Below are 27647 nucleotides of genomic sequence, written 5' to 3' on the forward strand. Positions count from 1 at the left end.
AAATATCGATTTGCGAAAAATTAGTTTTTGGTGGTGTGAGATTAAAGAAAATCTAATTATCTAAGTATCTAACAAGAAGATTTTTTACCTAAAGGCAGATTTTTTTTTTTCGTTTTTCCGGGCAGAAATATCGTGACTTATTTAAGAGCGATCTCCTATCATCAGTTTTGGACCACAAGACTAGAGTAAAGTAGTAACCACATAAAATAAAAAAGAGAAAAAAAAGGAATTCGTAAAGTAAAAATATTAAAAGGAAAAGCATCAGGTCAACCGAAAAAAAAAAAAAAAGTTAAAAATTCAAGTGCAGTCGAATTTACGTGAAGTTAATAATTTAGAGTCGTTAAATGATTTAATTGATTTGATAAAATTTTTATCTAACAATTTTCAAGTTATCAATTTCACATTCTGCACCTGAATTTTCAAAAAAAAAAAAAAAGCAACAGAAAACCAACGGTATTCATACATCGCTTGCTACGTGGCACCTTTTTTTATATTTGACTTTCTCCATTTCCCACCAAGCCATAAGCTTCGAACTTCGAAATTCACCGAAACGAGCATCGTAATTAGTTAAACGATGACAAAGAGGTCGCACGATGATCCCGCACGCACTGAATTGCACCCTCGGGCCTCGGCCATCACAATCTCCGGCCAACCAATTACAATCCTCCAGCTGGCAATTAACTCAGGCGGGGTCACACACCAGCCACACACCCCCCATAGTGGCATCCACGTAATTTCAAAACAAAACAGTGTCATTTCTCAAACCGAATATCCCCTCTTAAAACCCTGCGAAGTTCCCGTTCCCCTTCCCAGTTATTTTCACTCGCGCCGTCACTCACATCTCTCTGCAGTAACAGAAAACCGAAATCGAAACCAAAAAAAAAGCACTTATTTCCGACGCTATGGCCGCGATCGCGCGCCTGAGAGCGTTTGCGCCGCAAATAAACGCGCTTTCGAACCGCGCTTTCGGATCTGCTGCTGCGGCGGTGCAGTACCACTACGATGATGACGAAGAAGAAGAGGAGTACACTCAGAGCGTTGTCCCTGGCGCCATGCTCGACGCGCAGGGTTCGGCGCCGGAGCGCGGTGTACAGTGGGTTATGATTGGTGAACCCGGAGCCAAGAGGCACGCCTTCGCTGAGAGGCTCTCGAAGCTTCTAGAAGTTCCTCACATTTCCATGGCCTCGCTCCTCCGCCAGGACCTCAATCCTCGCTCCTCTCTCTACCAGCAGGTAAAAATCGGAACCTTGATCAATTTCTAGGGTTTCTCCATGTTCTCAGGAGTTATTTTTTTTCTTCGCTTTTTATTTTCTTCCTCTGTTTCTTTATTCTCTTTTCTACTTTTTCTTTCCGCTAGTGAAATTTCAGATTAAAGCTAGCGCGGATTGATGTAAAGTGGATTACTATTTCTTTTTTGTCTGAAATTAGAAAGATTGAATTTTAAAAAATAACTGAGAATTTATCCGTTATTCCCAACATTAATTATTATTCGTGTGTTCCTTTCTAAACTGAATGCTGGTTTTGAGTGCTTTTATTGTTTAATTAATGATTGGTAATTAATCTTGTTCTGTTCTTGTTCCAATTCAGATAGCGAATGCATTAGATGCAGGAAAACTTGTTCCTGAGAAAATCATCTTTGGGTTGCTATCAAAGAGGCTGGAGGATGGATACTCCAGGGGTGAAACTGGCTTCATTCTTGACGGAATCCCTCGAACGAGGCTCCAAGCTGTGAGTTTCTCTTGTTCTGCAGTAAATTGGCATGTCTAGATACTGTCTATGCGATGAAAATCAGACAGTGGAGATAGATAAGAGAGACAAAAAAATTTCAGGCTGAAAATTTATATTTGGCAGAAAATAGTGGTCTCTGACTCTCTGTTTCTCTGATTTTGTATTTCTATCTCAAAGGCTGAATCCAACTGCAATGGTACATTAGTTTGTGATTGTTTTGTGACTGCTGCTAATTTTTTACTTGGAATGTTGCCATGTTTCCCTGAGCAGGAAATTCTTGACCACATTGCCGGCGTTGATCTAGTGGTGAATTTCAAAAGCGCTGAAGAGAATTTGGTTAAGAAGAATCTCGGAGCACCAAAGCTCTCTCCTTGTCAAGAGTATATCTTTATGAGATGCTCCATGACTTCATCCAAGCAGATTCACAATGAGCATGTTCATAATCATTTAGAGGAGGTGACTATATGACGTTTCTTTTTTCCTTTTCTTTTTTCCCCAATGTGGTGCTTTAGAATGTGCTAATTTGAAATTCATCTTATAACATATAGTTGAATTAGAAGTAAATCCCTTAAAATTAATGATAAGAATATTGTATGTACTATTGCATAATTTGAAGGAATGTTAGTGTCAATTTTCTTTCTCACTTAATTACAATTCTTTTGGGTGTTGTTTTGTAGCGCAAGCTGTTGGAAGATTACTACAGGAAGCAGAAGAAACTTCTTAATTTTGAAGTGGCAGGTGCTCCAGGGGAAACGTGGCAGGGACTTCTGGCTGCATTGCATCTCCAGTATGTTAATGCTCGCAGTTCTTCACAGAAGTTGACAGCCTGATGGGCCATCATCGTTTGTCTCTGGCATTGTCGGCATCCTTGTTTTATGTGAATATGAGGGCCAGAATTCGAAGGAAAATTTTTGTCACTGTCCCATATTATTGTGTTTTTCATTTTTTTTTGGTCCCCTATATTGGGAAAAATTTTGAGTGTTAGTTTGCTTTTTTGTCCCCTAAGCCCTAAGGTAGAAAATAGAGAGCAGAGAGAATACGTAATGTATGAAACAATCACTAATCCTACAAGTGAGCCTGTGTTGTTTTTCGTGCAATTGTGTCCATATGATGCTTATTCCTTATAATTTCTAGTTATAATTTTCTCTCGTATCAGATATTACAATCCATGAAGGACGCTTTGTGCTGATGTTGTATGTTCAACAGGTTTTTGGCGTTCTTTCACTTCATAGGTAATTTCGTGGTTAATATTTGAATCTACTTTAAGATTTTTGTGCAAGTCAAGTAATTCTGCTTAAATTTCTTTGGCCTCTCTCTCTCTCTCTCTCTCTCTCTCTCTCTCTCTCTCTCTCTCTCTCTCAATATTAGATGTACACCTTCAGAGGTTAGCTAAGAAATCCACTACATATAAACAGCCCTTAAGGATCGAGTATGAGACACGATCGGTAAGTAATCCAAGGTTCTAATTGGAGCCTCATGGTTCTTAGAATAATTTAATTCAAGCTCTTGTATTGGGGTTAGGGATGACAATTGGGTGGATATGGGTAGGCTGGAAGTGAGTCGAGTTAGATCAAATTCAAGTTCGTCTCACAAAAATTGAGTTTGGCTCACAATTCGACTCACGAGCTTGCTCGACCTCATGTTCTAGTTCAAATAACAGGAACATAATTTATAATTTTATATCAATAAATTATAATTTATATATTTTAAAACATGTTTAAAAAAATTAATTTTATATATTGTTTATCTATCAATTATAAATTTTTTATTTATGTCCTAGATTAATAATTAAGAACATTAATATATATCTATATAATGTAAAATTATATATATAATATTAAAAGTATAGATTAAATGCATATAAGTCAAATGGCATAGTCTTCCTATACTTGTTTAAGAGGTCGCAGGTTTGAGTCTCCCTATTTTTGGTAAAAAAACAAGATATGTGTATTATTAAATATTATTTGTATATGACTTTTTTAATTATGTTATATTTTTTATAATTATGTGAAATTTAATTATTTTAATTTATTTATAAAATATATTTTAATAAAAATTAAAGACAATTGTTATAATACAATAACTATTAAATGTATTCTCTCTCATGAATTTAACGACTACATTAAATACATTGTTTGTATACTATTTATTAATCAAATTTAATATAATCATTTGAATTAATCTAAGGCTATAAAAAATATAAAAATGTCATTTTCGTAAGATACATTCTCTATATATTATATAGAGTTAATTACCAATTATGCCCCCAAAATTGTAAAACGCTGACAATAATAACCCTAATATTTGTTAAAGACAATTATATCCTTGAAAATTCTAAAAACGCAACAAATTTGCCCAATCGTGAAATGAGCCATTTTCCGTTAAACGGAGCTTGGTGATGTGGCAGACGGAATTCCAACGTGGCATCCTCATAAGGCGTTCTGTCCCGTTTCTCCTTTATATAGAATGTGAGAGAATGTTTTCCCCAATTCATCACAAACATAAACCCTAATTACTATCATGCATGGTGGAAGCAGAGGCATGTCCAATAACAATCGAAGGACACAGTCAGTGGAAAATAGTAACTTTGAAGGGCTCAACGAACACGGGAGCAAGCCATATGACGGGACATGCTTCTGCCGTCTTCAGGTGGTGGCGTTGAAGTCGAAGACGAGGAGAAACCCAGGGAGATGGTTTTTCAGGTGTCCTCTGTGGAAGGTATGTATGAATTTTCTGGTGAATCTGTCCCCATTCCCTATTGAGAGTTGAGCTTGATGAATGGCTTTTATGCTGGGCAGACGAAGAACACTGGGTGTCGTTATTTTCAATGGATGGACGAAACCAACGAGGAATCTGTTGGGCTAGAGGAAATCTCGAAGAATGGAACACTAGTATGCAATGAATGTGGAGTCTTGAAAGAGAGATTTACCAGTCTTGAGACAGAGACCATACACAGAGATGGAAAGATGATGAGGGAGCACATGAAGAGAGTTGAATTGTTTCTATGCATCATTCTGTGTGGAATTGTACTGAGTTTGATTTTGAGTGTGATTTGTTTGGTTAGATAGGAGAAGGGATGCATGCAGGACAAACAATGGATGTTATGTGTTATTGTTTTGTGGAATTTATGTTGACATTGTTGTAGCTATTTTTGTTGCTTGTTAATGAATTAGATCTGTGTGTTACACTCAATTGAATACTGACAATAACATGAATGGAGTGAATACAAATAAGTAAAAAAAGGCAACTCAGATATGCTAACTAATTTGAGATGGGTTTAAGAAATGAAACACTGCCAAAGGAACACGAATAGTACCAAAATATTTGATCTGCATAACATTTAGCATTAACACATATTGTTCCAACCAAATTATTTGATCTGCATAACATTTAGCCTTAACACATATTGTTCCAACCAAAATACTGAATACTCGCTAATTAGTCTTAATATCAGACACCAAAAGACTTAAATTGTGCAGCAAAGGCCAATAACCATGAATGCTAATATCAACATATAACTCAAAAAGTAGAAACAGTATTGCAACTAAACTTCAACTTATAACCCAAAAGAAGAACTAATCATAGATCCAAGTATCCTTCAACCAGACTGATTTGGCATGAACTTAGAGAACCTAGAAGTTGTTGCTTTACTAGCTCCATTCATGGTTTCATTTGACACCACGAGAGTCCTTGTGGTGTTTGTAACTCCTAAACCAGGGACAGCAGTTGAAGTAGGTCCAACGGGCCGTATTTGTGGGGGCCTAAATGGTGGGTTGGGCCTTGTAGTGGCTGTTGGACTTGGAGCTGTGGGCCTTGGAGTGGCTGCTGGACTTGGAGCTGATGGGGGCCTCATAATAGGCATCTTTACCTTGATTCCTTCCCTGCTAGAAGAAGCAGCAACGGCAGCAGCAGTATTGGAGGGAGTTTTAAGAGTTGATGCAGGACCTTTGCTAGATCTGGTTGCTCTCCTCCCAAGGTTGGTCTTAGGAGCTCTCCTTCTAGCAGACTGACTTGTTGAACCGGATATGTTGAAATTGGCCTACAAAAAAAAATAACTCTAAGTTCCACTTGTCAAGTTACTGCCTCAGTATTGATTGATATATGTACTACCTCTTCATCAGCTTCAGAATGTGGATGGCCTTGTGTGAGCTCTTGTTCAACTGCATCCATGGTCTCCTCCCAAAACCTCTCTTACTTGGAGTCTGACATGTCCTCTAAATCCATATGTGGCAAATTTTGGCAAGTTGCTGACTGAACATGTCCTCCATCTGGCTGACCTGCACGGCAGGCCTGTCAGTTGCCACTTTCTACAGGTGCAAGTCCTCTCTTGAGTGTTGACCCGAAGTGTCCGACCATGCCTTCTTACTTCAAACACATTGTGATCATCATCTCCCACCCACTGAGCTTCCCAGTAATTTTCTTCCTTCTTTTATTTCTCCAACCTGCTCATCTGGATAGGAGCCAGCTTGCCCGTGTAGGCCATTAGTGCATCTTTGTGAAATGCCATAGTTTTCATCAAGTAATATCTAATATCCTCCAGCATGGTAATTATGCTCTTGCCTCTTAATCACACCATTGTTGCATTAAGTGATTCCGCATTATTATTTGTTATGTTATCTACTTTTGGCCAGGTAGAGAATCTTGACCTTGACCATGTTCCTTGCTCATATGCAGACAAGTATTTCCAGGCAGTTGTATTAATCCTCTTGATTGCAGCCATACCTTTAGCAAATTCCTGATCAATCAATGCCCTTGCACATTGAAACAACAATTGTTTAAGTTCCAGATCTTTCCAACGCTTATGGAAATTCCTCCACATATGCATAGTACAAAACCTGTGATTAACCCCTGGCATAACTTCTTGCAGAGCAGGAATTAGGCCCTGTCATTAAGTAAGTTAGACATTATATACCATAGCTTGAGTAATTAGTTGAATAAAGTAATTGAATATATAGATTGAAAACTAAATCCATCCCCGGCTCCAACCAATACACTTCATTATACCTAGTATAACCTAAATCCAGAAACAAACCCTCAACAAGGAACAGATTACATGTATCAACATGCACCTTATCGATGACACTCACTAAACCATCGTTATACCTCACCACACCATCCGCATCCTTCTCTAACCAACCCCGATGGTGATATACAAACGTGATATGAGTTGCCATCTAACAAAAAACATCAAATAAGTAACAATCAGATAAATCAACACGTCAAGACAACCATCAGAAAAAATTTTCACATAAGGTGCAACAATATGCAAACCCCAACAAACTGATAACAAGAAGAACGAAAACAATGAATGCTTACCGAAACCTTCGTTGTTCAATGGAGATTTCTTCACCTAGTATCAATGCCAAACGTGAGATTGCAAGTGATGTTAACAATTTCAAGACGCGAATGCAGAGACACACGAAACGAAGAGAAACATAGACCAACACTAAGAAACTCTTCAGTTTCCCGCATCCAAAATGGTCATAGTTAAATGGAGTGTTTCATTTAAGGTTAGCCTGGTCATTTACTAGGAATTGGACAATTAGGGTTTCATGAATTAGGGGTAAACCTGAAATGGGACGGAAGGCCTTATGAGGATGCCACGTTGGAATCCCGTCTGCCACATCACCAAGCTCCGTTTAACGGAGAAGGGCTCACTTCACAGTTGGGCAGATTTGTTGCGTTTTTAGAATTTTCAAAGGTATCATTGTCTTTAACAAATATTAGGGTTATTATTGTCAGCGTTTTATAATTTTGGGGGCATAATTGGTAATTTACTCTATTATATATAATCGAGCCAATTTACAAACTAATGAGTTAAACTTATTCAAACTCAATCTCGACTTATTTAATTTATGAGTTTAATTTCAGGTTCAAGCTCAGCTCACTAGTTCACAAGTTTAGCTTATCAAACTATTAACGAATCATGTTCGAACTAGCTCATGAGCTGACTTGACTCACTTTCAACCGAAATAAAGGGTAGATTTTTGCACTAATTCTAATTTGTTCTATTATTACTTATAAATAGTAAATACCTGCACTTTAATCCACTTTCGTAGATATTTGTCCCACCTCTATAACATTAAAATTTTATAAAATTAAAATTTAACATTTATAAAACCATGAATATTATCTAAATATAAATTAAATTAAAAACAAACCTATATATATATATATATATATATATATCAGAGTTATTACACATCCAAGTATTTTTTTCATCTAAATTCATCCAAGTAGGTCCAACACCAACAAAAATCACTCTCATTAAAAGAGCGTGATTCTCACGCTCGCTTCTTCGTTTTTTTCTCCTTCTCCTCTTTGTCTTTCTTCTTCTTCTTCTTCTTCCAAATTTGTGCAGGTTCTTCTTCTTTCCTTCTTCTCCTCATCTTTCTTCTTCTTCTTCCAACAAAGCACATGCAAACTTCTTCCAAATTTGCACACCATATTTTTTTTCTTTCCTTCTTCTTCTCCTCCTCTTTTTTCTCTTCCTCGTCCTTCTTCTTCTTTATCGTCATCACTAATAACACTAACATTTTGCAAACGTCTTTATTAGTTTTGATTTTCTCTGCTGTCTTCATTAAATAATTTCAGTTCATTTCTTAATTTATTTCAGTTTATTTGTGTGTTAATTGTTAGTTTATTTGTGTGTTAATTTTGATTCACTTGATGCTGCTGATAAGTATTGACAAAATTTTTTATTCACAAGTGAACCGAAATTAACACACAAATGAATCGAAATTAATTCACAAATGAACCAAATTAAACTTAAAAATGAACTGAAATTATTTAATGATAGCACAAGAGAAAATCAGAACCAATAAAGATGTTGGCAAAATATTGGTCGTGATGATGATAACGAAAGAGGAGAAGAAGAAGAAAAAGAATCTCCGTGCGCGAAGAAAAAAAACAAAATTGAATCATGAACAAAAACACATCCAAATCCATCAAGTGATTTGCAGCATTATGTGTTTCTTTTTCTTTATTTGATTAGATGAACAAGACAATAAAAGAAGAACATGATGAAAAGTTTGAAGAATTTTTTCTTTTTTGTTTGATTTTTCTTCTCTTTTTTTTGTTTTTATTTCTCTCAAGATAATAAAATAAGAAGAATTATAACAAAATAATTCACTTACAAATGAACCGAAATTATATTTTGAAATGAACTAAAAGAATGGGCATAAATGATCAAATAGCTGGCAACAAATTCTTTAAATTTGTTAACAAAAACTATCCGGAAAATATTTTAAATATATAAGATTTGTACCTCGTATAATGATTGCTTTCATTTATGAGGTTCATTCACCACCATTAAATATATATTGGGTAAGTGTTGTAACCTTACTCAAGATAGGCGGGATTATGGTATGCCACGAATCTCGCTGAGCGATTATCCTCAATAAAATCTTCAAACTTACATTTGATTATACATTTATATTGTTAATCCAAAGTCACAGTTAGTGAGCCTGGGCATAGTCCAGAACAATGCCCCAAACTCGTTTACCCACTTCCTAGGAATGTGAAAAAATTAGTTGATTTTTTCCTTTCGCCCCAGACCCATTTTTTCCTTTTGAGGTAGAATAGAAGAGTTCTTCTTTTTAGATGCAACCACACGACTAGCATCCTCATCCCACATATATTCTAAAGTCACCTGCTGAATCTTATCCATAAATGTCAAATTCTTAGATGTCAAATGTCACTGAAAATTCCCTTTTTGCAATCCTGCAATTAAACATAAACTGATAACTTCAGGAACTCCAGTGTTCACTTCCAACAAAGCCTTATTGAAACTATCTAAATATTCTCTTATGGTTTTTCCAGTACATTGCTCAATTCCCAAACAGAATATAGGATGTTTCGCTTGAGTTTGCCTGGCCGTGAAATAAGCCAGAAATTTAACTGAAATGTCAGAAAACTGGCTTATTGACCCAGAAGGCAATGAATTGAACCATTGCATTGCTGATTCAGAAAGTTTAACTAGGAAGGCTTTTCAGTGAATTGCATCCTCCACACCTTCGATATTTATGCGAGCCTCAAAAGCTGTTAAACATTCCTGTGGATCTGTTGTACCATCATACTTCATGTCTATCAGCTTGTCAAAATTTTTAGGTAAATGCACACGCAAAACTCGAGTACCAAAAGGTGTGTTTCCAATTAGAATAGGCTCATGTTGATTAGGCCTCCGCTTGTGCCCACAACTTCCCGAAGACTTAGTCCTCTCCCTTCAAGGTGGGGTAAAATTAGAGACCGTTTGCGACGTCACGACCTCTTGTACCCCCATCCTTAGACCGTGTACGTTTGCCTTTTTTTCAATGTTACGTGTTTGTAGGTTATCGCGAAGTCGTGATTCAGCTTCCTGGTGAACACTTTGTTGCCTCACCCCCTTGATTTTGTTCATTTTCCGGAATGTATTCCATTACCACTCGTGACCGCACCAAATGTTCAAAAGTTTTTTGAACGGAAAAGTCTAGGGGGCCAGCAATTTTTGTTTTTTGGCCAATAATTAACCATCAAAACAAAAGTGAGTGATCTCCCACCATTAGATGTAATCTCACACCATTAAAAATATTATTGATGACCAATTGATGGTTACAAAATACCAAAATTGCTGACCTCCTAGCATTCCTCTTTTTGAACTGACCTTGAAAGAAACTCAAGATCTCAACTAGTTTGAATGGATAAAAAAGAGATGGTATCTGCAATGATACTCCGATACCTAAATAAATAAAAATTCAAGAGAATGTGATGTTTTCTAATAAAAAAGTACCTCCCCTTGTATATCTGGTTGCCCTTATAAGATTTGTACCTTGTATAACGGTTACTTTCATTTATGAGGTTCATTCACGACCATTAAGTGTACATCGGATAACGATGTTTTTTGGGTGTTACACCCTGTCCTTTCTTGGCAAGTATGTCTGCAACATCATTCACATTTCTCGTAGCATGAGACCATCTAACCAGGGATAGAATGATTATTTAGGTTCGCCAAAATTGACGCATAGGGATGAGTTGCAGGCTTGCAACACATCCATTTTTCCACAAAATTAAGGGCAGATGCAGAGTTTGTTTCAACGATCGAAGCAATTTGGAGACCTTTAACAATTCCTTACAACTCAACATGCATGACAGAACTACTGCAAAGATTGCAAGAGTATACCTATGATTTATCTACCCAAATAGTTCCTAAAGACCCCTTCACAAGCTACAATATTCTTATTAGTAAAGAATGAGCCATCCATATTTAGTCTTATTTCATTCTCTTGAGGGTAAGTATGATAAAACTTCAATATTCTTTGCACTTCATCCGCCCCTATCCAAGTTTGTATATAGAGAAAGTAAGAATAAATGACCATTTGTACCCATGAAAGATGAAAACGCTGACATATGTACCCACACTAAATCGAAACTAAACTTGTACCCACGCAAGATGTCTTCCGTGTGACAAAAGTACATTGTCTTTGGAAGGTTGGAGTGCTACGTAGGGTACTTTTATCACACGGAAGGCATCTTGCGTGGATACAAGTTTAGTTTCGATCTAATGTGGATACATATGTCAGTGTTTTCATCTTTTATGAATACAAATGGTTATTTATTCGAGAAAATAAATATCGACAAAGACAATAATTCACCCTCAATTTTTTACCTTTAATCTCCCTCGATATGTATTTTATTATTAATAATATTATTTTTAGTATTATTTTTATTTTTATTATTATTATATTACAGACTTTTTAAGGCCAATAGAGTACAGTACATATATTTTTATAGCAGTACAGTTATACATCCAAGTCTTTTTGGCAATTAAGTTCAAACAAATTGGTCCAAATGCAACAAAAACTACTTCTATTACACCAGTATATACACATGCGCTTCACTAATGGAAACATATCTTTCTTCGATTTTGATAACTATATCCCAAATAAAACTCTTTTTGTCGTGGGATTCGGCAGAGACCAAACCAAATAGAACCTGATCCATTTTCCATCACAGTCTCGCGGAAAAACAAAAACAAATTCAAATTTCAAAATATATAATGAGACAACTCTAATTTGAGGCCAAAATTTTAAATTTGAAACTTTTTTTTTGTCTATATATACTCAGTATTCAAAAATCATAACAATTTCAACACAACATATGATTTTTCTATGAGTTTTCAAGAATACATATTCTTAAAAAAAACTAATGTGAAAGTACAAAAATTCAAAGTTATTTTTAAATACGGTTTATTTCTGTTTATTCTTGTGTACTTCTGTGCACTCCTAAAGACACATAATAGGTATAAACTAATTAATAAATTATTAAAATTTAAAAATAATTACATTAGTATAAAAATAAGGCTGTGGATTCGTTACTCCTACTTTTAGGTGGGAGTAACATTAGCCAACATAAAAATATTTACAAATAGAACCTCACTCTTTTATTTTTGAAAAATTAACAATTAAAAGCTTGCCCCTTTATTTTTAGTATTTACACCTTCTCTATTTTCTTTTAATCATAATGTCGAAGAGATGAGATGTTTGCCTCTGCTAGGGTTCTTGTCATGTTCTTGTCCCATCTCCGCAGCTACTACTGTGGCTGCCGCCACCGCCTCCTGCATTCAGCATCGTCACCACTCTTTCTACTGCCATCGTACCACACTGTTTAGTCCCTTTGCGTTGTTATGCTTCATCTCTATCACTGCAAACTACCTAGGTTTCATTTCACTTTATTTTATTTTATTGCTTTTTCTATAGAAATTTTTGTGAATTTGGATGTTTTTCTGCTGTTTTTGCACCACACTTTTTATTATATTTTATACTTCGGCCCCCTTTTTTTGTTTTTCATAAAAAAATTGCTATATGTCTTTGAAGCAATCTTAATACATTTTGTGAGACATGAGTCTGAGGGATACATCATGTAAAATTGGTCTTTCTTTATCAATTAGAAGTTAAATCTTGTTTACTATTGGATTGTTAGCCTAATTGACTAATTATTATTTTGTCATGTGAAGGATTCATTGACTGAACATGTTCCATGAGAATTGAAAATCTTAATCTCTTCTAGCAAAAAACGATCTTAATTAATTTTGGATTCTTTTCATAATATTTTCCTTTTAGTTTTACACAATAATATACTTCATGCTGTCCTAATGTGTAGAGTTGTATTCACGGTCAAAAAGAAAGAAAACAGACTGCAGTGGTGAGCTCGGGGAACATACATTGTTCAGCCTTTGTATTGCTAGTTGATCATTTTTTATTAAAAATTGACTATTTTGTTGGAACTACTTATATCTGAGGTATACTTTGAATTTTGTTAGTTATGCTCCTGTAGTTCTAATTTTCACCCCCATTTCTTTGGTTCATTTGTTAATTACAATCCATTAATGTTTGTCTATGACAGGAAAAGGATTTGAAATGATATCTTCTGAGCCTATACGACTTTTTTTGTGTTTCTCAAGTTTATATCGACTAGGTTTTTGACACAACTACATGTATTTCTCTTGTTGGGAATGGTGGTCTAATGCAGATTTTGTGGTCTTGGAAAAAATCTATGGAAGATGCAAAGAACAACTTAAAAGAGAGTAGCACATCTAATTTGGAGTCTTTAAAATAGATGGCGATTTTTGAGTTTTTTGCCGGATCGTTTTATCGATTGATTCTGGTTTTGGACTTTAATTTTCTATAAATATCTACCATCAAGCTCATTTGATTCAGTAATCTATCCAACTGTATCTTGCACATGGCTGCTTATTTAAGCTACCTATTCAAGTGGATGCCTCATACTAAAGGATCACGTTTCTGATATTTATTGTTAGCATGTTATTCAACTATCAAGAGGTATCATATTTTGTTGGGTTATGAACTGTGTTATGAATGGTAAAAAATATAATTTAGTATTTTCGTTCATGGATTGGCCTTTTTCAAGGTTGAGTTGAATTTTTATCTCTCTTCTCTATATAAGTTGAAGAGGGTAAACTAACCTTTTTCCTAGTCCTTGTAGTATTATTCTTGGGAAAAGGACTACCTATATATGCGAAATTCATTCATGTATATTTTTCAAAGTTTTTATTGTCCTAGCATGTGGCCAAGACTTGTGCTTTCCTAAGAAGAATGAATATTCTCATAGAAAATTTCAAAGGTATAACTTACTTTGACCATTTACTAGAATTTGTTATACTATCTTTTTTTCCCTTTTGTATGTAACTTTAAACTTGAAACTATTACTTTTTGTGGTTTAGAATTATGTTTCTATGAAATACATCATACGTAGTTGACGTCTTTTCCTTAAGCCAATGTTTGTCTCAGGTGCCCGAATTGATATAAGGCATTATTTTTTGTTTAATTCTAAATACAAGCAATACTCATACCTCCTACAAATTTTCATTTGTCATTGGCTCTTTCTTGGGGCATTATCATCAGCTTGCTTTTATATGTATGCACAATCAATTAGGATTTTAGTATTGAAAATGTAGTGATAGACCTCTTTTTCTTTGTGTTTTATTTTTTTACAGCACTAATGATGCAGTTTTGGGAGAAATGAAGAAAGATTACATGTTATATGGAGGGAAGGGCATTACCAGAAATTAGCCTAGTTAAATAAATGTCTATACGAATGCTAAAGATTGTCATATATGTTGTTAAGTTAATGCATGGTGCATTAGAACCTTCGTTAATTTTTTTTGAAAGTTGTATTCAATTAGAACAATAATGAAAGAGTTTCCAAAATTAGTTTTGGTTATTCTTGAAGAAATTGAAGACAAAAAATTGAGGTTATTTGAGGTGAAATAGATAAATAGAGTGTTATTTGTGTTGGTTCCATTTTCTAAAGCTTTCCAAATGCTTTTAATGGTACTCCATGGCTTGAATATTCCAAATAGAACTATTATCTCATTCTTTAGCTGAAATAGATATGCGTTCTTGTTTATGTTTTTACATTAACCACATTTTAAACTAGTTTCGCTATATTCCAAGCCGATTGGGATTTTCTAGTTCTTGAATTGGAAAGGTTTGTATTATAAAATTGGAATATGACTAAATTATGATTTTTTTACAATAATTACTCTTGTATCAACACCATTTGATTGCAGTACACAAAATAGTTTATATTCATTAGATAGATCAACATGCTATGAATTGTGTGACACACAAATTCTGATTCATCATTATGCTCTTTCGTCATCATTTCGTGCGATATTATGGAAACAGCTAGTTCAGCTTTTTGACTGAATTGAGTTTTTTGTGATTTAAAACAATCTTATTTGGCCATGTTGCACATACTTAAAAATAGCATCTATTAGATATATGTAAGCATAAAAATAAGACAGCACTGCTTTACCATTTACAATCACCAATTAAGCTAATAAGGGTAAGCAACAAATATAAATAAAAAATACAGATGTTCACCAATATAGCCAAAATATTATTTATTTAAGACAATGCTACAGTAGTGTAATGAATGCAATATTGTTGAAACTAAATAAAAAATGTCACCATTTAAAGAATGCTTTCCAGTCCTTAGGGAGACTATATCTATTTTTAGAAATCGAAACAACAACGATATAAATATAGAGCGAAATATAATATTTGCAATTATTATTAATAATATGGAAACACCATGAAGGAAATGCTTCTGTTAATGATAGTCATCTGTTGCCCAAGTTTTTTCAACTGTTGTAATATAAACACAAACTATGTTTGATTAACATGCAACCATCCTGATGGTAGTTAGCGAGTCCTGCATGAAAAGAGCTACGAATAAAATGATAAAGAGGCCTGACTTGGAACTCATCACAGTTGTGCTCACAATACAAATAGCATAGAAAATTAGCAATCACATAAGTGGAACATTGTGCTCAATTTCAAATTCAAGTACAAAATATTTAAAAGAAACCTTGCTAGTTGTTACATCTGAAGCAATCCATGTTGTTGTTAGGTATAAGTCATATTTGGCAATTTGCCACAAACTAGGTTCATGAATTTGTGTGACTAAGTCAGGTTCATGAGGTGTACTTTTTTCTCTTGCACTTAGTTCTTTGGTGTAAGTAATTAAAGTAGTTCCAAGATCAGATTCAAGCCCTTAGTAAGTCTCACTAAATCCAAGAGTCAAACTAATCTCAGAAGAGGAAGCACTGGATGAAGTGAACTCTTTGTAAAAGTTTCTATATGATTTTTGCATACATATCCAACAAGTATGAAATTGGGCCATTGAGGAGAGGGACAATTTCAACTCCAAACCAAACAAAAGAAAATAGATATTCAATCACAATGTTAATAATCTGATCTACATAAACACGTGAAAAGGCTAAGAATTATGTTTTGAACAATGATACACCAACATGGTAGGATAATGTCAGATACAAGAATCAAGAACAGTACACTCCCAAGCCAAGTAATCACTTGACAGTAATAAAATATAATACGAACATAATAGATCGAATTGACATGCAATAACTTCTAAGAATCTACTATAATATCTGCTGAACTTAAACCCTAGTCCATGCATAATAATGACATAGCAATGCTTCTCAACAACAAAGGTAAATGGTTTTGCAAAAATTTTATCTTCTACTGACAAAAAACATAACTAGTCAAAATTGATAAAATTAACTAATGCTATCTGAAAAAAAGAAAACATAACTTTCTGAAGTGCTAAAATTGCTAAACTAACCAATGCTATAATTCTACACATGTTAAAAAAAATATCAACAGAATTTCTCATATTATTTCCATTTCTAAATTAAAATGGAAACTTTGAAAAGAAAGAAACTAAATTGAGAGATATATCTGAACTGAGTTACTGAACTAAAGCAGAGAGCTAGAGATAGCGAGTCCAGAAAGGAGAAGAAATGTTGCTTTGACATCGAGCAAACATGGAAGAGAGACATGGCGAGACCGCCCATCAGCGGCGGTGAGATACGACGAGACACGGGGAGAAGTAGAGTTGCAACGACGGTGCACAGTGAGGAGCAGAGAACCAGCAACGGCTCACGGCGAGGATTAGAGAACGAGCGACCGCAAAGAGAGAGGAATAGAGAACGAGTGACGGTGGTAGAAGGAGGCAAGAATCCTAGCAAAGGCAAATGTCTCCTCTTTGAAACTGTGATTAAAAAAGAAAAGGAAGAATGTGTAAAAAACATAAATAAAGAGGTAAATATCAAATTATGAATTCTTTCAAATACAAAAAAGTGGGGTTCTTTTTATAAATACTTTTAGGATGGTTAACGATACTCCCACATAAAAGTGGGAGTAACGAATCCATGGCCTAAAAATAATTAAAAAATACTCATTATAAAAAGGTTAAATTTTATATAATTATTTAATTATAACCAGACTAACGGTTCAAGCAGTGACCCGATGGTTCGACCAATAATTCAGTGGTCTCGTACTCTAATCGAATTAATTATTGGTTCAGTTTTGATAACTATGCTCCAAATAAAATTCTTTCTTTTCTTGGATCCAAATAGAACCCGATCCATTCTCCAAATTTCAAAATATATACACCACGACGAGACAACTCCAACCTCCTTTTCTGTCTATATATACTCAGTGATTCAAAAATTAAAATAATTTCAACACAGCTATAGCATTTGTGACATATACCTTCCATCATCGTGCTTCTGGCAGAAAATTCACAAACAACTTTTGAGAGAATAAAGGAAGGATAAGAGTAATTTTAGGAAGTAAAATAAATGAGTTTTAATAGGAGAGAACTTAAAATATTTAGTAAGGAGTTTTTTTGTCGGAGAATTTTATTCTTATTCGTTGAAGTTATATCATAGAGATACTATATATACGTCTCTAGAATTGTAATTGAAGTCAATAATAATAGCAATATCCTTATTCACATCATCTTATAGAGTTAGTTAGAAGAAATCTTTCATATTGTTTTTCCTCTTTACAAAATATATAGCAAGTGCATTATTGTGAGTAGTGTTCAATTTCATATTACTTTGTATCTATTAGAAGTCAAAATTCTGCTGTAGACTCAATAATTGGTATCAAGGGCCAACGTTATATTATTCATATTTGCCTGGTAAAATTCAATTTGAATATAATGGCTTCTACTAGTGGTAATGTCAAAGTAGAAAAATATAAAATCGAGAAGTTTAATGGGAAAGATGATTTTTCTTATTGGAGGATGCATATGAAAAATCTGCTCATATCACAAAAATTAGACAAGGCACTAGTAGGAAAAGAGAAAAAGTCGGAGGAAATGAAAGATGAGAATTGGGAAGAATTAGATCTTGAGGCGTGGGCTACAATAATCTTATGCCTTGAGAGAGATGTTGCTTTTTTGGTAAATGAAGAAGCAACTGCAGCAGGCGTTTGGGCAAAGTTAAAGAGTAACTTCATAACGAAGACTCTAACTAACATGATCTACTTAAAATCTAAATTGTATACATGCAAGATAGAAGAAGGTACCTCAATCCGAGAATATATCAATAAGTTTGATAGGATTATATCAAACTTAAAGGATATAGATGTAAAAGTTGATGATGAGGATCAGGCACTCATATTGTTACTTTCATTACCGAAGTCCTATGAAAATCTGGTGCAGACATTGATGCTGGTGGGTGACACTCTGAGCATGGATGAGACGAGAGCATCACTTTTAGCGGATGATCTACCTAAGGTTGCTACAAGTATAATGTCATCTCCAAATGGAAGAGAGTATAATGATCAAGCACAAGGATTGTTCGCGGCTAGAGGAAGGACTAATGAAAGAGGAAAAGGTAATAAGCGTGGAAAGTCTAGGCCAAAATCTAGACCTTACGCAAAGAGAATATGCTTTAAATGTGGGGAGCCTGGAAATTTCAAAGCAAATTGTCCAAATAAGAAAATAACTTTCAAGAAATAGAACAATAAAAAGTATAGGTAGACAATGAAAATACTAAACAATGTGAACAATGGATATATCGGATGTTCATTTTACTAGGTGTGTGGATGGTTATTCTAATATTATGATTTAGGTGGACAATTTGGAGGTGTAGTGTGTTTTGATTTTATTAGTTGTTGTTCATATTGTTCAAGAAAGTTATTGGTTACCTAACATTACCCATAGAATAATGACAACCCAAAAGAAAAGCAAGAAGCAAGCTACGTCTCAAATGATGAGGAGGACTGTTACTCTGTGACAGAACAATCTTATGAAATCTTCGATAAGTGGATTCTTAATTCAGGAGCATCTCACCATATGTGCCCAAATAGGAAGTGGTTTACTACCTATCGAAGCATAAATGGTGGCACAGTTTTAATGGGCAATGATCATGCTTGCAAAACTGTAGGGTTGGGTACTATAAGAATCAAGATGCATGATGGAATAGTAAGAACCATAAAGGATGTGAGCCATATTCCAGACTTGCGAAAAAATCTTATCTCCATAGGTTTGTTGGAGAAAAATGGTTGCAAAATAGTTGCGAAAAATGGGTACTAAAAGTTGTTCGTGGTTCTTTGGTAGTGATGAAGGGAGTTCGTCACAGTAATCTTTATTCTCTTTTGGGGACAACAGTCACAGGTGATTTAGCAGTTGGAATTGGTGGAAGTAGAGATCAAACAAATTACACAAGAATATGGCACATACGGCTTGGACATATGTCAGAGAAAGATCTATCATTGTTTTGTGGACAAGGTTTGCTGAATAATATGAAGAAACCACAAATGAAATTTTGTGAGCATTGCGTGCATAGAAAGGCACACATGGTAAAGTTTTCTACAAACAAACACAAAAGCAGAGGGTTGTTAGACTACGTGCATACTGATGTTTAGGGCCCGTTTAAAGTTACTTCCAAGGGTGGTTCCAGGTATTTTGTTACTTTTGTTGATGATTATTCCAGGTATGTTTGGGTTTACTTCCTCAAACATAAGAATGAGGTATTCAACACTTTTAAGCGATGGAGAGCAATGGTTGAAAACCGAACAGGTAGGAAGCTGAAAACTCTACGATCAGATAATGGCACAGAGTACACGGATGGGGCTTTCAAGGAGTTCTGTGATTGAGAAGGCATTGTGAGACACTGGACAGTTAGAAAAATACCACAACAGAATGGAGTCACTGAACGACTGAATCGTACACTACTTGAGAAGGCACGGTGTATGCTCTCTAATTCTAGGTTAGGCAGAGAGTGGTGGGCGGAGTCGATTGCTACAACTTGCTACACAGTGAACCGATCCCCATATTCTTCTCTAGATGGAGACACACCTTATAAGGTGTGGTCAGGAGAACATGCAGATTACGAGAAACTTAGAGTTTTTGGATGCACAACCTATTATCATGTCAAAGATAATAAGCTTGATGATAGAGCTAAAAAGGAAATCTTTTTGGGGCATCCAAGAGGGGTTCAAGGGTATCGTCTTTGGAGCGTAAATGATTATAAGTTTGTAATTAGCAGGGATGTTACCTTTTATGAATGATCTATGGTAGCTTTGTCTAAAGATACGATGTCAGATGATGGTGATGTTCGAAAAACTTCAAATACTCAAGTGGTGGAGATAGAGTCTAAATACCAACAAATAGATTCTAATAATGTTCAAGTGGAGCATCCTAATGCTACTCGAGATGATGTAGAGGATGAACTTGATTATGAGGAGATTCAGCGAGAAGATGCACATGCATTACAACAGCAGCAGCAGGATTCTTTGGCATCCACTAGGCCAAAGAGGAACTATAAATTCGTTCAAAAGTTCGGGTCAAACAAGCCTCTAAGAAATTATGGGCAGGTAAACTTGGTAAATTATGCACTCTCGGTGGAGGATGATGAGTCGGTCACCTTCAAATTGCTATCAAAGACAAAGATAGAGAAAGTTGATTGGTCTCCATGGAAGGAGATGCAATCTCTCCATAAGAATAAGACATGGGAGGTAGTCCCGTTGCCCGTGAAAAAGACTGCAATTGGTTGTAAATGGGTGTATAAAAGAAAAGAAGATCCTACTAAGTCAGATGGTACAAGATTCAAAGCTAGGTTAGTATCAAAGAGATCTGCACAAAAAGAAGGTGTTGATTACAACGAGATATTTTCTCCTGTGGTGAAGCATACTTCCATAAGGGTGCTTTTGAGTCTTATTGCTCAGGGTGATCTTGAGTTGGAACAGCTAGATGTAAAGACAGCTTTCTTGCATGGTGACTTAGAGGAAGAAATTTACATGTATCAACCTGAGAATTTCAAGGTTGAGGGTAAAGAAAATCAGGTTTGTCGCTTAAAGAAAAATCTATATGGATTGAAACAATCTCCTCAACAGTGGTATAAGCGATTTGACTCCTTTATGTTAAAACAAGGTTTTTCTAGAAGTAATTATGATTGCTGTGTATATATTCATAAGCTTTCTGGAAGAGATTATATCTATCTTCTATTGTATGTGGATTACTTGCTTATTGCTTCTAAGAGCAAGGTGGAGATAGATAGGTTAAAGGTTCAACTTGGTAAAGAATTTTAAACAAAAGATTTGGGTGTTGCACGAAAAATATTAGGCATGGAAATTAAAAGAGAGAGATCAAATCGAAAATTGTTCTTGAGCAAGAGAGTGTACATTGAACGCGTTATTGAAAGGTTCAAAATGAAAAATGGTAAGCCAGTAATAACACCGTTGGCTCCACATTTCAAGCTCTTCGGTAAACAATCTCCCACAACAGTAGAAGATAAGGCTTACATGGAAAATGTACCTTATGCTAGTGCAGTCGGTAGCCTAATGTATGATATGGTGTGTACACGCCCAGATATTTCACAGGCAGTCAGTATTGTTAGCAGGTTCATGACAAATCCAGGTAAGGCACACTGGGAAGCAGTCAAGTGGATATTAAAGTACTTGAAGGGTACCATTGACATAGATTTATGCTTTAGTAGAAAATCATGTCAAATCAGCGGCTTTGTTGATTCTGATTATGCTGGTGAACTAGACAGAAGACGTTCTACAACCGGTTATGTATATAAAATACAAGGTGCTCCAGTTAGTTGGTGATCGATGTTACAAGCTACAGTGACACTATCTACTACAGAGGCTGAGTACATGGCAGTAACAAAAGGGGTGAAAGAAGCATTGTGGCTAAGGGGTCTTCTAGATGATTTGGGGTTTCAGTAAGATTGCGTGAATCTGAGTTGTGATAGTCAAAGTGCAATTCATTTGGCTAAAAATCAGGTTCATCATGCTCATACCAAACATATTGATGTAAGATATCACTTCGTGCGTGATGTTATAGAGAAAGGCAACATTTCTCTTGTAAAAGTACACACAGATGAAAATCTCGCAGACATGCTGACTAAAGTAGTGTCAGGAAGCAAGTTCCAACACTATTTGGAATTGCTCAATGTTATTCCATGTTAGGCATGTGCATACGAATACCATACTTTGATCGTCCAAAATTTGAGTAGATTTTAAATTGTGACCGAGGTGGAGAATTGTGAGAATAAAGGAAGGATAAGAGTAATTTTATGAAGTAAAATAAATGAGTTTTAACAGGAGATAACTCAAAATATTTAGTAAGGAGTTTTTTGTCGAAGAATTTTATTCTTATTCGTTGAAGTTATAGCATAGAGATACTATATATACGTCTCTAAAATTGTAATTGAAGTCAATAACAATAACAATATCCTTATTCACATCATCTTATAGATTAGTTAGAAGAAATCTTTCATATTGTTTTTCCTCTTTACAAAATATATAGCGAGTGCATTATTGTGAGTAGTGTTCAATTTTATATTACTTTGTATCTATTAGAAGTCAAAATTCCGCTGTAGACTTAACAACTTTAATAGACCAACCACTCCATGACAGGTATGGAGGTGTTACAACCGGTGTCTCAACCTCCCGTGATTTTTTTTCTATTAGAAAATAAAAAAAATATATTTTTCAAAAAAATTATTAAAACTTTAAATTCTGGATTCCAACTTTTTTTTGTGGGGGTAAGTTTACGGCGAAATTTATAAAATTTATAAAGTTCGCCATATTCCCGAAAACGAACTTCAAATTCGTAAGTTTTTCTACTGTACCATTGTTGCCATGTGGCATACAGAATTGAGAAATAACAACTTGAACATATAATTTCATTTTCAAGATTACATATTCTTACAAAACCTAACGTGAAAGTGCAAAAATTTTAAGTTATTTTTAAATACCGCTTATTCCTATGTACTCCTACAACATAATAGGTATAAATTAATTAATAAATTATTAAAATTTAAAAATAACTTTAACATATGATTTCATTTTATTTTTTCTTATGAGTTTTCAAGGGTACGTATCCTTATAATAACTAATGTGAAAGTACAAAAATTTTAAGTTATTTTTAAATACGGCTTATTCCTATATATATATATATATATATATATATATATATATATATTTTTACCAAAAGATAGAAGACTCGAACCCGCAACCTCTTAATTGAGTATGGGGAGACTATGTCATTTGAGCTATAACTCATTGGCTTATTCTTATATACTCTTGTGTATTCTTACGACATAATAGGTATAAACTAATTAATAAATTATTAAAATTTAAAAATAATTACTTTAGTATAAAAAAATTTAAAAAAAATACTTATTATAAAAAAATTAAATTTTATATAATTATTTAATTATAGCCAAGCTGACGATTCAACCAGTAACCTAATGGTTTGACCAATAACCCATCTAGCGTTAGTTCTGATAACTGATAACTGTGCCCAAAACAAAATCTTTTCTTTGTTTGGATATGAGATTGAGAGATTGAGTAGAGTCCAAACCCGAACAGAATCCAGTCCATTTCCCACCATAGCCTCGTCGCCTCGCCGGAGAAATAAAAGCAAATTCAAATTTTAAAATATATATGCCATAAACGACACAACTCCAATATGGCCATAAAATTTTAAATTTGAAATCTCCTTTTTCTGTTTGTATATACACTCGGTGATTCAAAAATTAAAATTATTTAAGCACAACCATGGCATTTGTGACATTTACCTTCCATTATCAGGTGACAGAAAATTCACAAGCAACTTTAGTAGCGATCTGGCATGAAGGTGCTAACTTTCCCTGTGTGGAGCCTGGTCTGGGATCGAGCCCTTCTGGATGCTGAGATGATTAGTCGAGTGAAAAGACGATATCTTGACCTCAGGGATTTTTTTTTACTATTATAAAAAAATTTTCTAAAAAAAAATTATTTAAATTACGGAATATAATTTTTTTGGTAGAGGATAGGTTGGCTGTATCCAATCGTACTCCCTAGCAAACTTTAAATTTCTTAAGTTTTTTCTTGGGAAACACGATTCCTTCTGCACCATTATTGCTATGTATCATACACAAATAAACAAATAATAATTTGAATATATAATTTTATTTCATCTTTTTTTATGAGTTTGTGAATACATACTCTTAAAAAAACTAATATAAAAATACAAAAATTTTAAATTATTTTTAAATATGGTTTATTTCTGTGTACTCTTATGCATACCTAGAGACAACATAATAGATAAACTAATTAATAAATTATTAAAATTTAAAAATAATTACATTAGTATAAAAATAATTAAAAAAGATATTTATTATAAAAAAATTAAAATTTTATATAATTATTTAATTATAATCGGACTAACAGTCTAACTAGTAATTCCATGGTTGGACCAATAACGCATCCAGCACTCTGACCAAGTCAATTACTGGTCGGTTAATCTTTCTTTGTCTGGACGTGGATTGGGCAGAGCCCAAATACGAGCAAAACCCAATACATTCCCTACCACTACCTTGCCGGAGAAATAAAAACAAATTCAAATTTCAAAATAGATGAGAACTCATTAAAATTTCAAATTCGAAAAATAAATTGTGTTCTTTGTTAGTGCATTCTTTCTTCTTCGTCTTCGCATTTTTTTTTTTTTGTGTTCTTTTTTCTTCTTCGCATTCCTCTTTCTTCTTTTCTGTGTGTTTTTACTCAATCATTATTCTTTTATTGCTGCTATTGTTGTTACATTTTTTCTTTTCCTCTTTAGTTTAATTGAGGTTCATATGGATTCAAAAATAAATTTGATGTATTTTTTTATGATTGAGTCTTTTGATTGTTTGTTTAAAACTGAACTAATTTTGGTTCATTTGTGTGTTAATTGAGGTTCACTTAATACTGCGTATAAGTATTGAGCAAATTTTTTATTCCTATGTAATTTCAGTTTATTTCTTAGTTTAATTGAGGTTCATTTGAATCCAAAAATAAATTAGATGTGTTTTATTAATGATTGAGTTTTCTGACTACTTGATCAAAACTGAACTAATTTTTGTTCATTTGTATGTTAATTGAGGTTCACTTGATGCTGTTATTAAGTATTGACAAAGTTTTTTATTTCTTGAGTAATTTCGGTTCATTTCTTAATTTATTTAATGTTCATTTGGATCTAGAAATGAATTTGATGCGTTTATTTGAGGTTTTTTTTGACTGCTTGTTCAAAAATAAACTAATTGAATGGACTAAATAAAATAGAATACAATTGAATAAAGTGATAATAAATAATTTTATTCTTCTTTGCTAAAAAATTGTAATTCCTCGTTAGTTTTAAATTTGAAATTTTTTATCAATATCCTTCTAAACTAACAAATACAAAGAGCATCTATAAAGTATGGACTGACTCAGAATTTTTAACAATGCTAATTATAATAAAAAAATTTTATAAAGTTATATATAAATCATTGTAGCATTTAACAAGAATGATTTATTTTAGCATTTTAACTCACAATTTGACACATGTTGCCTATCATTAGCTTAATAAAATTGTTACTCTTTTATTTTAATGGTCAATTTAGTAGGTATACAGATGGTTATTTTATTTTTATGTAGATGATTATTTTGATTGGATTGAGTTTAGTTATATATAATTAAAATATGTTAGATGTTCAATCATTAGGTATGCGGATGATTATTTTTATCCTTAAGTTGATAGTTATTTTTATTAAGGGTGAGTGGCGTGTGGCAAGCCAAGTAGCGACGATGAAATGGAATGATTATTGATGAAGGTGGGGTGGCCGCCAGTTGAAAAATGATTATTTTTTGAAATAACTAACTGGATTTTTTAAAAATTTGAAATTTGAAATTAGAGAATTTGAAATTTGAAATTTGATGTGAAATAACTGAATAAGAGTTTTTAAATTTATTATTTCGTGGATAATTTTTATTTTTAACTCATATTAAATTAAATAAGCAACCCATTATACACATTGTATAAATACTCCATTAACTCCTTAGCAGAACTCTTTAGCATGACTTTCTGATACATGTTCAAACATATGTATTTTGTAATTTTATCATTGTCATTATTATCAACAATATTATTACTATTATTATATTACAAACTCTCTGAGGCTGAGAGTACATATATATTCTTATAATTCTATATGGTATTCGATTGGTACTATTACTATTTACAAAAAAATAAAATATGATCTTACATGGTTTAATTTATGCTCTTACGAGTATATACTTATTTTATGTAATTTATACTGTATTGTCATTGTTATATCAAATTTTTATTATTTATGTCTCTACACACTACTATTACTATACATCCTGTTTTATTTTTAATATTTTTTATACCACTTATCCTTTCTCTCTCTGCACACACATATGATTGTTTTATTATTCTAATTTTTATCACATACAACTTTATTATCATTATAAAAAAAATTTAATTAAGAATATATACATATTTTTATGATTTCTTAATTGATATTATTTCTATTATTGTTGTCATATTATCATCTTAGAAGTACATTATAAAAGATTTTTTTTACCTTCAATTTTCCTCAATACATGTTCGGCTTTTTACTAAAGTCTAGCATAGATGTAGTGCCAAACAAAAACTTTCTCTATTTTTATGTCGGGTTCATTTCCTTCGACTTTCATCTTCTCAACTTGATTTATGTAAGCAATATTTTTCAACTGGCCTTTCATGTCTATTAAGGTTTTATAGGTGATACACTGATACGTACCATATACCTCGGCCACTGAAACTATCCCCATAATTCGGAATAGAACGCAAAGGTCATACGCAAAGTTTAAATAGTTAAACCTTATTAGCGAAACAAACTCACCACAAACGGCATTCACTATCCAGCCAAGAATCTCGGACTTATCTCCACAATTGGTAAAATAATCATCTATAAAGTCGAGCATGCAACCTTGGCAGGGGCAGGTTCTGATTTAAGTTTCATGCTAAGTTATAATATCCTCTAGAAAAACTTTCTATTAACTTGAACGTCGGAGTATCTTTTGCAGGTATTTTCGCCGCGGTGCACAGGCTAGGCCGACGTATAGCTCTCCTATAGAAGCCGCATATTGCTCGGAATTGCTACAGCTCGACGGCTTCCACAGGACAAAACATTTGGCGCCCACCGTAGGGCCCGAGAAATAAAAAACCCCACTAAGTTTAACCCTCTTTTTTAGCTTTGTGCTTTCTCTTTTCAAGATTGCTAAATCTTGAAGATGGCTGAGAACAGAGTCCAGTAACTCACACAAGCAGAGCTCTTAGCTCAGATTGCCAAACTTCAAGCGGAAGTTCGAAGAATAGCTGAATTGTCGTCCAATAACCAAGCTGGAAAACATGGCGAGGGAGACCCCAAAAGCTCAATCCAGAGCAACACGGAATCCCAAAAGCTCACCCCGCCAAAGGAAAAGCTGACCATAGACAACCCTTTCTCCGATGACATCACCAAATTTCAAATGCCGAAAAACTTTCTGCTGTCTACGGCCCTTGAACCATACAAGGGTTTTGGTGATCCTCGTTCCCATATTAAGAAATTTCAATCGATGTTCTTTAATGGTGTCTCTGAACCTATACTTTGCCGAGCTTTTCCTACTTATCTAGATTATGCTGCATTACTCTTGTTTTCTAAGTTGTCTGCAGGTTCAATCTCCTCCTTCGAAGAACTGGCGAGATCCTTCATCGATTACTTCGCTGCGTAATGAATATATATGCATGGGTTGGACTACCTA

At 34.0% G+C, this 27647-nt stretch overlaps 1 protein-coding gene across 1 annotated transcript; it reads left to right on the forward strand.

Moving 5' to 3' along the window:
- Positions 1-802: 802 nt before the first annotated feature.
- On the forward strand, positions 803-2825 carry LOC107605033 (P-loop containing nucleoside triphosphate hydrolases superfamily protein). The gene is made up of 4 exons (XM_016306772.3): positions 803-1232; positions 1588-1728; positions 1999-2184; positions 2406-2825. The coding sequence occupies exons 1-4, from the start codon at positions 903-905 to the stop codon at positions 2556-2558; spliced, it is 810 nt and encodes a 269-aa protein (XP_016162258.1). The 5' UTR covers positions 803-902; the 3' UTR covers positions 2559-2825.
- Positions 2826-27647: the final 24822 nt, after the last annotated feature.

Source organism: Arachis ipaensis, chromosome B6 (genome assembly GCF_059453495.1).
Source record: "Arachis ipaensis isolate K30076 ecotype BB chromosome B6, ASM5945349v1, whole genome shotgun sequence".
Lineage (NCBI taxonomy): Eukaryota > Viridiplantae > Streptophyta > Magnoliopsida > Fabales > Fabaceae > Arachis > Arachis ipaensis.

What these genes read in the sequence shown, in the direction of transcription:
- LOC107605033 (XM_016306772.3), top strand. Translation starts at nt 903, where the DNA reads ATGGCCGCGATCGCGCGCCTGAGAGCGTTTGCGCCGCAAATAAACGCG. An exon ending in GCTCCTCTCTCTACCAGCAG is followed by an intron (nt 1,233 to 1,587) that starts GTAAAAATCGGA and finishes GTTCCAATTCAG; the next exon opens with ATAGCGAATGCATTAGATGC. An exon ending in TTCATAATCATTTAGAGGAG is followed by an intron (nt 2,185 to 2,405) that starts GTGACTATATGA and finishes GTTGTTTTGTAG; the next exon opens with CGCAAGCTGTTGGAAGATTA.